Here is a 14,421-nt window from a genome sequence, read left to right as displayed (position 1 = left end):
TGATCAGGAGTGTATATACCTTTTTTTCTCTCCTTTTTTATTTATATCTTTACTTTATTTATTTAGTTATCTTTATTTTATTATCCATACCATATTGGACAGAATAACACCATACCTTCTGTTTCTCCATCTACACACACACACACACACACACACACACACACACACAAAAAAAAGAGAAAGTGTCATACTCCACGTACTGCACAGTCAACAGTCAAAGCCTCCTTGTATGACTGGAAACTTCAACCCTTCATTTGTGAACAAGCCTCCTCATGGCTGAAGGAGGTGAACACAGGTGTGAGGGTTTTGGTCACAGATCCTCCACCACCATGCTGAAAAACCTCCTCTATGAGGTTTAGGAGCAGAGAATACACAGGGAGGAGGATGTTGCTGAGTGTTCCAGTCAGTGCAAACAGACACAACATGGCCCGGCTCCTCTGGCTGTTCTGGCTCCCTCTGGTCTAGTCGATGTACATTATCTCACTGACCACTGAGGAAATCCTAAGTCTGATTGGTGTGTGAAGTATTTTGAGTTGGAGTGTTTCTACCTGGAGAATTGTATGTTACAGCAACTGTGTCCCAGTTGTGATGACTTGAGTTGATGATACAGGCTGTCAGTTCTTTCGAAATGAACACATGGTGCAGTGAGTGATAAATGAAAGGGTTAGTGTCTAGAGGTTTTCATAAAAAGTCCAACAGATCTTGTACAAATATTAGAACAGTGTTATAGTTTTTTATGAATGGATCTGTCTTTGGTCGGTTATGGCTATTGTTTAGGATGTTTGATTCACTGGCTCAGTTTAAGTGTGCAAGCAATCAAGAGAAACTGCATTAATAAAATGAAATTGGGAGTCCAGTTGGCAGTCCAGGCATCCTGGACTGAGTGATCTCAACTGAAAAAAGCCTTCCTGGATTGTCTGATGCCAGAAAAAAAAATTGTTGACAACTTTGGCTATCTTATTTCCTTTTCTCCAGCTTGTCAGCACCCACAGACAGTGGCAGGAGCTGGCAACTTCCACCACCGAAGGAACTGTCAAGCTAGTTACACTGGGGCAGGTCAGCGGCAGTGACAGTGACATTGGCCGGTGGCTGTCCAGTCTCACCTTCCAACTTCTCCTTGTGTCTTGCCAATCTCAACCTTCACCCTCTCTGCCCCTCCCTCCCTCTCTCCAGGTCTTCTTTTCTCTTTGCTCCTCATCCTGCGAGGGATCCCTCAGAAGCAGAGGGCAGCCGTACAAGACATGTGGCACTCCTTGGCATTTCACTGGGCCCACTGATGGAGGTTAGACTGTTGCCACATCGCCAGCCTCTCACCCAATCCAGTAAGTATATATCATGTGTGCTGCATGTCTGGTTTGACAGGGGTGCTGGGGGAGGCATCATGGGTAGCTACAACTTGTATACATGGATGTCTTCACACCCATGCACGTGCCCTCATTTCTTGCCTGGGCTGTGCTGTGATGGCACCCTGCAAGTTAAATTTGAACATGGTGCAAGACAATAGAATGTGGTATAATACTATGTGAGAAACTGACTCAGTTGCAGGTCTCTGAAAGCCATCAGGGAACACTTTTCAACGCCATTCATCATAACTCTCCTCTGTCATATGTGCTTCTTTTTTGGTGATAAGAAACTCTGGTCAGTAAATCTGTAGGACACTGTCAGGAGTAGATGATAAATATATTGTGAGATGACTGATATATTCTGTCTTTGTCCACAGGATGGTAGCACTGAACTGTGCAGCTGATGTGCTATTGGCTTGCAGGCCACTGGTGGTGGGAGGAGCTGGAAAGAAAATAAGACTGTGTCTGGCTGTGGGTTTATGATAGAGTCTTTATTGCCTCCGTGTTAAAACATGTAAATAACACTATCAAAATAACCAAACTGAGTTGACTGTCTCGCTCACTGGAAGCCTTATGATTTTTATCTTGAGCATATCATTCCAAACTCCAAATAAGCTTGACAGACATATTTGGTTGAGATTCTTTTCACAAAGCCACAGATCTGGCAATTTCGTTGCTGACTGTACAGACAGAGGCCGAGCAAAGGTCATTTTCCATGTTACTGTGGTGACAGATTTTCTTTTCTTGTCTAAATACATCCAGTATCAACCTTACTGGTGATGTACAGGCAACACACATACTCCACTGTCACTGTGAGTTCATCCCTATTGAGCTATAAAACACTTTTTTTTAATTTATTTTTCAGTGTAATAGATCACATTACATGATTGGCATTATTGCATTACTGTTGTTAGCTTGCTTTTACTACATCAAGAATAGACAAACATTGCAGAATCAGTCTTGCAAAAAAAGCTAACTACAACATTTTTAAATACAACGTGTGAAAATCTGGATGGCTCAAGTACAGATATATTCCTTACACATGTAGATGTCAGAACATTTACTGCAGGCTTTCTCTACTTCTAATGCAGCTTCTCCTGCATGTTCTTCTTGGAAATATTTTTTTCCTTCTTTTAGAATTCAAATATTCTTCATTTTTCAGTCGTCAGAGAGTATGAGGATGGTCTAAATCTGTGACTTTGGCGGCCTAATCCATTTTGGCTTACAAAAAGTGAGGAGGAAAAGGCTGCAGTAACTGCTGCAGTAGCTAATGCAGGATAGATACAAGCATCTGTTTCTATCATCTACAAATATACTTGGATGGGAATTTCAATGTCAACCATGAATTACAAAGCGACAGATTTAATGGAAAGTTGATATATCTTGTGGCATCATTCTAAGGAAATAACTCTTGACCCACTGACACTCTGGACAGGAATGCAGGCAAAACGGCTTAACATGTAATTGTACATTTTTTTTTTTTACTCTTTAACTTTTTTTTTTAAGTCTATTTTTAAAGCATGTCTGCTTTATTAAGACAGCACACAGTGGTGAAATGACTGGGAAAAGAGGGAATGACATGCAACATAGACCAGGGGCTAGACTCAGCCCAGAAATATCACAGGTTGCCTCCGTGGTGTTGATGGAGTGTCCCAAAACAACATGTTCAGTGCGGTGCAGCCAGAGGCATCGTCAGAGTTCACAAGCCTCCTGGCCCACAGTCCTCTCTGGTAGCTGGGAGAATGGGAACAAAGTGATTGGTTCTCATGAGGAGGGCTGACGTGACGCTGAGCTGAGTTACTAATTGGACAGGGAGAAATGAATTAGAATGGAACAAAATAATGAATGAAGAAAGGAAAAAATGACAGAGAGGTACGTTGCTGCTGTCACATGGAAATCCTGTGTTATTTTGAATATGTTTCAAGATTTTTGGGGATTTTAAAGATTTTTCCGAGCTCTAGGATCATGGACCTCAGTCAGTGAGTTTATGGTTTAGGATGCACCAAACAGCCACACAGGCATCAGAGGGCTTCCAAATGACAACAATAAGACAGCGGTGGAAAAAAAAAATCCCACCTGAAGGGCCTGATCTTCACGCTCTCTCTCTCTCAGTGGCGAGGCTGGGCCAGTAAACTGTAAACAACTTTGGTGGAGTCCTTTGGCTCTTTGCTGCCACCCAGGGGAAGGTTGGTGACCTGCACCTGGTCCATACTGAACCACCAGCAATGACAGACAGAGACCACATTAATCCATATTCTCTCTTTCTTTGTCACACACACACACGCACAAACACTTTGTGTTATAACACTTGTAGGAACAGCCGTTTCATTTGCTACAACAGAAGTAGATTTTTTCATCGTGAGTGCAAATGGGTTTTAAAATGACTGAAAAGGAAAGAGAGGACCGAGGGGAGAAGGGAAAAAAGGGAGGAGAGAATGAGAGGGGAGCGGGCAAAGAAGTGGAAGGTGATGACAGGGGGAGAAAAGACAAAGGCAAGAGGAAGATGGGACGAGTGCACTGCTGTTGGAGAGGTTTCTGACAATGTGAGACATGAAACAGCACACTGCCGCTGTGGTCAATAAGCATGTAGCTGAGGGAGAGAGATGATGAGGGGCAGATGGAGGCAGACAGGCGCAGATTTTCAAAATAATACAGACAGACGGAGACAGTGAGAGTGAGACAGACAGAGGAAGAGGCAAAGTCACTGAAGAGTGGAGGAAAACAGGACTAAATGAGGGGAGTGTGAGAGACAGAGGCTGGGCTGGGGTAGGGGAGGGGGGTGAAGGCTACCTGGGCACCTTGGAGTAGTGGACAGTGATGTAGTTGGGGGCGGGGCTATGGCTTTCAGCTTCTGTGATTGGTGGCGCGTCCTTCAGGGGAACAATGGCAGGATGGGAACTCTCACTCACTTCCTCTGGCTCCTCCTGCACACACACACACACACACACACACACACAAGAGCATGTCAAAATTCATATTTAAGAAAATAACAGTACATAAATTGCATTATGTGGAATATGTGGTATGTGCCTGTAGTAATATGAAGTAAGGGAGTAATGATAGTTAGTTATTGTTAGGAGTGTGTGTGTGTGTGTGTGTGTGTGTGTGTGTGTGTGTGTGTGTGTGTACTGTGTTACGTACTGGTATGTCGGACATCTTGCCCGTTCTCACTGGGAAGGTCTGCTGGGCTGACTCATAGAACAAGGTGTCAGCTGTCAGTGACGGACGCTGGGGTCACACACACACATATACACACACACACACACACACATACACAAACCACACAAACAGCAAGTGAAAGTGAAGTTGTTAATGTGCGGAGCAACAATGAAACATCATGGACGAGCAAAAAAAACAAAATGAGATCCTGGAGGATTTGACAAGTGTAAAAACTTTGTTTTTGAACTTCAAACTATAATTTCTACCAGAAAAAATAGATTTGGAGAGGCAGATACTATAATCGTAAGCTGTATTACAGTAAGAATGAGAGAAACAATGATCACTGTACCTTCTTTACATCGTCCATTGACTCCATATCTACTCTGTGCATGTTCTTACTGTGGAGAGACCGCAGACACAGGGACAATTACAGCATATACTGCTGCTCTGCATGAGATGAAGGGCACCATGAAAATCATGTGAACACACTAGTCTTACCGATGGTAGCGTAAGAAGGAAGAAGAAAGCCCACAAAACTGTTCATTAAACTGATGCCAAACTCAAAAAGCAGCAAAAATAAAAGAAGACGTAAAATGAGAGTTATTGTACCACGAAATCCCTCAACAAAATTCTGAAATATTCTGCTGTTCAGATGAGCAAAATTTGAAATGTTTGTTTGATTTAGATGTGTCTAAGTCTGCTAATTTTATCTCAATTTTATCTTATCTGGAAAACAAGGTAGTCTACATACACTATATTACCAAAAGTATTCGCTCACCCATTCAAATGATCAGAATCAGGTGTCCTAATCACTTGGCCTGGCCACAGGTGTATAAAATCAAGCACTCAGGCATGCAGACTGTGAAACAAGACATTTGTGAAAGAATGGGCCGCTCTCAGGAGCTCAGTGAATTCCAGCGTGGAACTGTCATAGGATGCCACCTGTGCAACAAATCCAGTCGTGAAATTTCCTCGCTCCTAAATATTCCACAGTCAACTGTCAGCTCTATTATAACAAAATGGAAGCGTTTGGGAACAACAGCAACTCAGCCACAAAGTGGTAGGCCACGTAAAGTGACGGAGAGGGGTCAGCGGATGCTGAAGCGCATAGTGCAAAGAGGTCGCCGACTTTCTGCACAGTCAATTGCTACAGAGCTACAAACTTCATGTGACCTTCAGATTAGCCCAAGTACAGTACGCAGAGAGCTTCATGGAATGGGTTTCCATGGCCGAGCAGCTGCAGCCAAGCCACACATCACCAAGTGCAGTGCAAAGCGTCGGATGCAATGGTGTAAAGCACGCCGCCACTGGCCTCTAGAGCAGTGGAGACGCGTTCTCTGGAGTGATGAATCACGCTTTTCCATCTGGCAATCTGATGGACGAGTCTGGGTTTGGAGGTTGCCAGGAGAACGGTACATTTCAGACTGCATTGTGCCGACTGTGAAATTTGGTGGGGGAGGAATTATGGTGTGGGGTTGTTTTTCAGGAGCTGGGCTTGGCCCCTTAGTTCCAGTGAAAGGAACTTTGAATGCTTCAGGATACCAAAACATTTTGGACAATTCCATGCTCCCAACCTTGTGGGAACAGTTTGGAGCGGGCCCCTTCCTCTTCCAACATGACTGTGCACCAGTGCACAAAGCAAGGTCCATAAAGACATGGATGACAGAGTCTGGTGTGGATGAACTTGACTGGCCTGCACAGAGTCCTGACCTGAACCCGATAGAACACCTTTGGGATGAATTAGAGCGGAGACTGAGAGCCAGGCCTTCTCGACCAACATCAGTGTGTGACCTCACCAATGCGCTTTTGGAAGAATGGTCAAAAATTCCTATAAACACTCCTCAACCTTGTGGACAGTCTTCCCAGAAGAGTTGAAGCTGTAATAGCTGCAAAAGGTGGACTGACATCATATTGAACTCTATGGGTTAGGAATGGGATGGCACTTCAGTTCATAGTATGAGTAAAGGCAGGTGAGCGAATACTTTTGGTAATATAGTGTAGTTTCATTAGTATGCACTTTCATTTGTCATTAATACAAAATAAGCTTCAGTTTATGATCCAGGAGTTCTGCCCTACTCAGTAATGCTCTGATGAATTGGAGACCAAAGAAGCTTTAGTTGTTTCTTTGTTTCTTTATCCCTGTTGTTTGATAAGTAACACAATGCACCATGGGACTGGTTTGGTTGGTTTAGGTTATTTTCTTCTGTTGTTTAAATTGTTCATATTTCTATTTTTTTTATATTCCTTGTTTATAGTGTTTATATTGCCTTTTGCTATTTATTATCTGTTTATACTGTTTATAATGTAAAATATGCTTCATATTTTGCTATCCACTTTGCTGCTGTAATGCTTGAAATTTCCCCACTGTGGCACTAATAAAGGAATATCTTATCTTATCTTATCTTGAATTCGTAGTGTCTTGTAAACCCATGTGGACTGGGCATACAATTATGTGCATGACACAATAATAAAAATATCATAGCATATCCCTTACTGTATACTGAATATACTGTACTGTATATTCTTTCTGAACTTATGAACCAGAAAAAACAGTTGCACTACACTTGGACTGTTCACAGTAAATATTCAACTTAATATCAACTTTGCAATCACATTTGAGTCAGTGCAGACTCTAAATATCAACCTGTCCACTGTAAACACTGAACTTAAGATCAATACACTATCAGTTGACTTTTAAATTAACATCCACTTTGTATGAGTTAGGGTTGAGTTAAAGTTCGTCAAGTCATGCAGCATGCTGTGTGTGTGTGTGTGTGTGCGATAGTGTGTTTCCTGTCACCTGATCATGATGGCCACGGTGAGGGTGATGAGCCCGGCAGACACGCCCACTGCCGAGGCCAAGGCGATGACCTTCAGACGACCTGCCAGTGAGACGGCAGGGCGAAGGTTATCAGCATGACCGGAAACACAGTGACATGAGACGACTTACAAGAAGTATAAAAGTTGACACAGAAACAGGAAACATCAGAGAAGAACAGGAAGAACAGAAATAGAGAGAAAAGGAAAAAGGAGAAGAGGGGGGAAAAGAAAAATGAAAGTCACTGGGTCAAAATTAATAGCGTTGCAGACGTCATCTCGCAGACGTCTAGACTTGTGTCTTGTGTTTCCAAGCCCGATTTGCAATCCTAACTCCAGTCCTGCAGTTTGTCTAGACTGGAGAATAGTTTTCCACCACACCTCATCACCTCCTCCGCTCCTTTCACAGTGAAAGTCTTTACATGACTCACGGTGACTCACAAAAAAAACAGTCCAAATTCATGACAGCGACGACTAGACTTGGTACCACATGTCGGGACAGGGGGAGGGAGGTTTCATCTCTTATGACTTCAAACACAGGAGCTGATGTAAAATTATCCCTCTCTGCACCAGATGAGCAATTTAAAACCATGACTCCGCTTTTTCACTGCCATTTGTCTGAAATAATGCCAAACCAAAATATAAAAAGGGAAAGGGGGCAAGAGCATGTCACTGAGGTTATCAACGCCACTTCATCATGTGATATCATCCAGAAAAAAATAGCAGAAACAGTCATGAGACAACCAAGGACTGTAAATGCTTCCCTGCGTTTACAGTCGTGTTGGGGAAAGCTTACAGTCAAAGTCTATAAGCTGCTAGAGGAACTGTAAATGTACCTCAGGCACCTCATCAGCTTTTGTCACCGCTTTCACAAAGGTTCCTCTGCTGTGCTGTGATACAGCTCAATATCATGCTTGCTCGATGAATAAAAAATGTATTATTAAAGTGTTGATCTCTGGTAATTTCATCTAAATCAATGGGCATTTTGCTCCTCCATCCACCCCTCCGTACCTCTGACTCGCACGGTGAGGACAGGAGAGCTGTGGACTCCGATTCGATTCCTGGCTTCACAGTAGTACTGACCGCTCTCTCCGGGACCGACCTCGGAGAAGGTGTAGATGGGACCGGACCTGGTGCTCCACACTGGAGCACAGACAGAGACAGAGTGAGGAGAGGATCAGACCAATTTTTAAACAGATAAATGTTAAAGAAATATATTCTACGCCGCTGACCTGGTGCAGAGCCTCCATCCTGGGCCAGGCGGTGCCATGTGAAGTTGTCCACTGCTGGGTTGCCTTGGCTGCTGCAGGTCAGGGTCAAAGGTCGGCCAGCGTCCACGACACTGGAGGGACGAGCCAGAACTGAGGTGTTCTTAGGAGGGTCTGCGGAGAGAGACAGAGGATGCTCTCCTGAGTAAATGTCACCACAAATTCAACATCAAAGTCATGTAGAGATGTGGAGAGGGATGGAAGATACCACACACCAACTGTAGAGTCATGATTGTTTTCCTATTTATCTTTGACTTGTTCATCGGTTAATGGTGCTCATATAATTTATCCAGGCAGGTCCACATACAGTATAACATGCTTGTGTATCTTTGTTTCTTTAAGCATTGTGCTGCTCTTGATGTCAATGGGTCATAACAAAGCTGGAAAAAGTTCTCTGTAAAAATCATTATTGACTTGGATGGCCTTTTCGTAAATCTGTTGACTTGGATATGTGTGCACACCTTCATGTCAATCAACCATACACTGTAGGAGATATTGCCTTTCAAAGTTAAAGTCTGAATATCCACTGCCATCATCTCACAGATTCTCATGAGATTTGGTGCATCTGGACTAAATAGAGGTGAAAAGTTCCTCAACTTTCAAAGGGATTTGAAACTTGTTTAAGTCATTGTGTGATAGACCAATTATTACAATGTGCCCTACACATTTCAGAGCATTCAGTCAAACAAATGCAGACAAATAAATTACAGAAATTTGTGGAGCATTAACAATCCTATTTTATAAACATGGGTGGTCCCATTGGCAAAGTCTGCACTCTGAGTTAGGCCCGTGACCTGGTGGTGTGTGAGATTAGACATTAGACAACTGTTGAGAGACGAATAGAGAGAGAAAAGCGAGGATAAAGAAAGTACAGACAGAAGAATATAAATAAGAAGACAGGAGGAGAGTTGGGGATACTGATATCATCTCAGAGAATACTCTCTCCAGGACAAAGACAAAAGGGAGAGGTAGCAGTGAAGAAAGTAAACAAAGTCAGAGAGAGAGAGAGAGAGAGAGAGAGAGAGAGAGAGAGGTAGTTTGAAAGACAGATGAGGTGAGGAGAGTCACTGTTGAAATACTGGAGAGGAGATGAGAAGAAAGGAGAAGAGAGGATTTCTGATGGCATGACTGGTCTGCTCCATCATCAAGGAGATTCTAAGGCTATTTATATATGGATATGGATATTTTTGATGAAACATTCTCTGTTTTTAGATTAAAAAATACAATTTTTTCAGAAATGTAATTGCACATTCCGCAATATAAGTGATGGGGTGACAGGAATGGTTTGTTGACAATGCTGAAATTACGGCAAATACAGTTACAAATGCAATGCAAGAGACAAATGCAAGAAAAACTACAATTAAAATGGGCTAATAAGGTGCAGAATTGGGTTGTGGTTAGGTTTAGGGTTAGAGTTGTTCACAGGTGATGAGGTAGATCTCCCTCTGAAAGTTACGAATGAATAAAAACGACAATAACGACAATATGATAACAAAGGAGAACATTTACTCTCTGCTGTATGAGGTCAGTGTCTCTTATCCTCCTGAGCGTGTGAAAAGAAGCAAAGTCGCAACACTGAAATCAGTCAGCTTGTGCCTCACCACCACGGCAAAAAAAGGCTTTTCAAAAAAAAAAAAATGACACCCTGGAGAATGTTTTGTTTTCAGAGACCATCAACCTCATTTTTGTGATAACAGAAAGCCAAGATGAAAGTAAAAAAAAAATTATATCAACTTTTTTTTTTTTGAAACAATTTTCCATTACGTGTGGCCCACAGGACAACCACCATGCTACCAATCATGTCATACACATGCACATAAACACACACATACAAACACACACACACACACACACACAGTGCACTCTACTTACACAGTACAGTGAGAGTAGCAGTGGGGGAGGTTTGGTATCCTAATCGGTTCCAGGCGGTACAGTAGTACTGACCGGCATAGTGAGCACGCACCGATGGAAACGACAGGTTCTGGAAGGTTCCTTTGGCCCATACCTGGTCACCTAGGATACGATACCATGCATACCTGGAGGAGAGACGATGGTGAGGATGATGACGATGGTGACGAGATGTAAATGATTCACCATAGGACTGGGTAACAATAATCAGATTGTGAAGAAATAATTACACTTATCGTGATATCATGATTCTGCTGTCAATATTAATGATTAAAAAATAATAAAATCTATTGCAAAAATAGATCTGAAACAAGTTTGAGAATATGGTTTGAAAATTGGTTTTATCATACTGTATAATACCAGTATAAATGAACCATGAACATCAGTTTGATCATTTAAATTAATTGACATCCATTAATTGACTGACACATATTTTGCTCATATCACCCAGTCCTACTTTATTATACATGAAAACACAGTGAATAATAGAAAGAATAGCAGATAGTTAACAAAATAAAAAATGAAGATAGATGGCTCAATAGATGGATAAGTAAACATTTTAGGATGAAGACAATGACAAAAATAAAATAATCATGATAATGATGACAACAACAGCACTGGTAAGGTTCATGGAAGCAAAAGGTCATTTCACTGCTGACTATGTCATCCTTCAGTCAACCCCATCGTCACTTGTTTGACTGATGGTCGGCAAAGCTTGCCTGCTGGAGCTGACAGACCTGTTGACAGGTGGGTGGGCGTGGCTGACACAGCTCAGGTTGACAGACGAGCCCTCTCTGACGTCACCTGGAGGACTCACCTGCACACGCGTGTTCTTCGGGGAGTCTGCACGGCCAGAGCAACAGAGAGGAAAACAGCATTACTGGAAGACTACCAGTTTGAATATGCTCAAGTCCCAAGTATGACATATGGAAAATGCATACACACAGTTTGTACATCTAAAAATATAATAAAGGTAGTATATTGCTACTAATGCTAGTGATACAAAACACATATTGGGACATCAACGGAGATTGAAAGTAGTCAACTTTTGTCTTGTTTGCTATATTTTATGGCATATTGACAGTGCCTTTCATCTCACTTGTGTTAATTAATGTTCCTCACTCATTCAGAAGCTGTTAAAATGCCATATGTTGCTATGTCATACTGATGTTATACTGATAGAGAAAGACCTAACATAGTATCATTTATAAATGTAATGTTCCCTAATAATAGCAATCAGAAACTAAATTTTCTCTTGTAGGCGAAGTATCTTTGGATAGCTCACCGCCACCCTGAAGCAAAATACCACGAGTTATATTGCCACTTTTGTGTGCCTTAATCGTTTCAAGGAAATTCAGAGACAGGTTGTGAATAAGATGTAGTGGTTATGTGTATATTGTGAAACAAAACATCATCAATGGCACAGCAAGTCGATAAAAAAGTGACGGCACTGCAAATCATGGATCTAAGACTATGCCTCTGTGAATAAAGACTGAAATGTTTTGTAATACAAACTTGGGGAAAACGATTTATTGCCTTAAATTTACCAAGAAAGTTTTAAAACTAAACGTAAAATGAACTGAATGCCAGTGTTAGTAAGCCAAAATGGAAAGCATATACTTTCTCCTCGTAGTTTTAGTTTAAAGCCCAAACGTTGGAGCGTATGAGCATCTTGTACAATCCACAGTAAAACAAGGCTCCGCTGAGACAAAAAAGGAGAATACAGACATCCCAAAATATATAAGCCACTAAGACAGGGGTGCTTGAACGTTTTCAGCCCAGGCCCTGAAATGAGCGGTCTTACACTGGATCCTACTCCCATTAAACTGCTCTTGTAAAGCGTTTTGGCCCAGAGCTTCAGAAACGGCACAGTAACAAGATGAAACTGGCGCAGTCAGCAAACAGGAAGTCACAAGTCTAAATGTAGTTTGTCTCACTTACAGCTCGGACCATATGACAAATTACGGCCATGATGGCCAGGGTCTGAAACAGAGCTGTTGACCAATCGATATAACCCAGACTAACCTCTAACAGATTTACACAAGTTAAAGGTGAAAGTTAAAGGTGCTGAACTCTGATCCACTAAACATGCACACAAATGTTTGTTAAAATGTGCCAAAGAGCTCAGAAACAACCGTGAAACCAACTTATTACTGTCAGTATTCTGAGTTATGACATTTAGATAAAATAATAAAGTGTTAACACCATGTTGAAAACTCAATCCAAAACCCAGAGAGCACCAAAACTGGGCTGCACTCTTTTATATGACAGCTATTTGAAAGTGGGCACACAATTAGAGACAAGTGGCTGCTGGTCTCTTATATCTAGAGCCCCACAAGTAGGCCCATAATCCACTTTAGGTTCCCAACCCATAGTTTAAGAAACCTCTTATTGCCTGAGATCCTGAAAGAGCAAACTTACATGTTACATTGAGCAGGAGCGGCCTGGAGCGGTCCGTCCCCAGTGAGTTTCGTGCCACACAGGAGTACTCGCCTCTGTCCGTGTATTTGACATGTGACAGGTGAAGCTGCGGCCTAAAACTGTCTGGGATACTGCCACTCTCCATGTCTGGAAAACACACACACACACACAAACATCAACCACCACATCTGATGTCACAGGTGAGTATCAGATTTTCAGTTTTATCTGGAATCCCTTATACGGACATACAGCACTACATCATATGTCAATGATACCTTAAGGATATTCTTTATAATGCAAATAAACTTTTGGTAGTGATTTTAACATATTTTGTGCCTGAGTGCCAGTTTTAGTTGGGTGGCTCTTTCGGAAATTACTGTTTTTTCAAACCCCAGAAGTCATTAATAAATCCCAAAAGGTAATAAGACAACATAAGAGATTCTCTGAGGAGAATTTTCAGATTTTAGTTTCCTGTGGCTGTACATTAGACTGTACTGGAATTAAAATCCAAAGGCCATATAGGTGTGTGAGAGAAAGATCTGCATACTGGGCACCAAAACACTGCTTTTGCCTCGTAACGGAGCAATAATTCTTATCAACATGTGTTCAACCAGTTAAAACACACATTCATCATTCATCATTGTCAAGATGAATATCAATAAATAGAAAAATGCAAAAAGGCATCCTGTACCTTTGAACCAGGCGAAGCTCTCTACAGGCGGAGCTGCATCACTGCTACAGGTGAGGGTGACTGACCCCCCCTCTGCCACGTCTCCTACTGGAAAAACAGAGATGGAGGTGGAGCGAGGACCATCTGGGAGGCAAGAGGGGAAGAAACAGGAAGAGAAAGTTGGTGAGCAGAGAAGGAAGAGGAGACAGAGTGCACTGGATGCCACAGTGGCTGCAAATACAGATTACACTGTGCAAGCACAATATCAAAATAATTTCATATCCATTAGCACCATCAGCAGACATTTATCTCTAGTCTGTTTCGTTGACACTCAAAAATAACCTTTAAACTTTTGAGTGGTTGACTGACTGGCTGATTGCTTTATTGACTGATTACTCACGTCCAAGAGCCAGAGTTAGAGGTGGCGACTGTACATTCTGTGGTGGGATTGGCCGACACGTGTAGACCCCAGCGTGCTGTTGGTCAAAGCGGTTGACAATCATCCAAGTCTCATAGGAGCCGAGGTTCAGTCCGTTCCTGTGGACAAAACATCCCATGATATTCAAACCATGCAGTGATAAATAATATCCCTCGCAGCACACACACATAGTTTAGACTGTACACACAATGCTTAAAGTAGCCAACACGTTGTGCATGCCTGCTACACACACACACACACACACACACACACACACACACACACACACCTGTAGAGTGCAAGACTCCGTCCTGGAGCAGCACATCCTCTGGCCTGGCAGCTCAGAAACACCGTCTCCCCGAAGCCAAACATGTTCGCTGGCCTGGACGGATGCACTTGCACCTGGAGGTCTAAAAC

The 14,421-nt window shown here is 42.3% G+C and overlaps 1 protein-coding gene across 1 annotated transcript in view; it reads right to left on the bottom strand.

Moving 5' to 3' along the window:
- Positions 1 to 1,933: 1,933 nt before the first annotated feature.
- Positions 1,934 to 14,421, bottom strand: part of LOC115373586 (B-cell receptor CD22) — a 15,863-nt gene continuing 3,375 nt past the window's right edge. The window contains exons 6-19 of the mRNA XM_030072071.1: positions 14,294 to 14,414; positions 13,987 to 14,123; positions 13,608 to 13,730; positions 12,917 to 13,063; positions 11,233 to 11,338; positions 10,460 to 10,623; positions 8,552 to 8,701; positions 8,331 to 8,462; positions 7,303 to 7,384; positions 4,852 to 4,900; positions 4,485 to 4,571; positions 4,134 to 4,267; positions 3,420 to 3,554; positions 1,934 to 3,143 (exon numbers count right to left, since the gene is read on the bottom strand). Of these exons, the coding sequence (XP_029927931.1) occupies positions 3,452 to 3,554; positions 4,134 to 4,267; positions 4,485 to 4,571; positions 4,852 to 4,900; positions 7,303 to 7,384; positions 8,331 to 8,462; positions 8,552 to 8,701; positions 10,460 to 10,623; positions 11,233 to 11,338; positions 12,917 to 13,063; positions 13,608 to 13,730; positions 13,987 to 14,123; positions 14,294 to 14,414 (1,535 nt within the window). The 3' untranslated portion in view covers positions 1,934 to 3,143; positions 3,420 to 3,451. The remainder of the gene's footprint in view (positions 3,144 to 3,419; positions 3,555 to 4,133; positions 4,268 to 4,484; positions 4,572 to 4,851; positions 4,901 to 7,302; positions 7,385 to 8,330; positions 8,463 to 8,551; positions 8,702 to 10,459; positions 10,624 to 11,232; positions 11,339 to 12,916; positions 13,064 to 13,607; positions 13,731 to 13,986; positions 14,124 to 14,293; positions 14,415 to 14,421) is intronic.

The sequence above is a fragment of the Myripristis murdjan genome, chromosome 16, assembly GCF_902150065.1.
Source record: "Myripristis murdjan chromosome 16, fMyrMur1.1, whole genome shotgun sequence".
In the NCBI taxonomy this organism is placed as follows: domain Eukaryota; kingdom Metazoa; phylum Chordata; class Actinopteri; order Holocentriformes; family Holocentridae; genus Myripristis; species Myripristis murdjan.
Note: the sequence above shows the minus strand (reverse complement) of the source record. Positions and strands in the feature narration are given on the sequence as shown.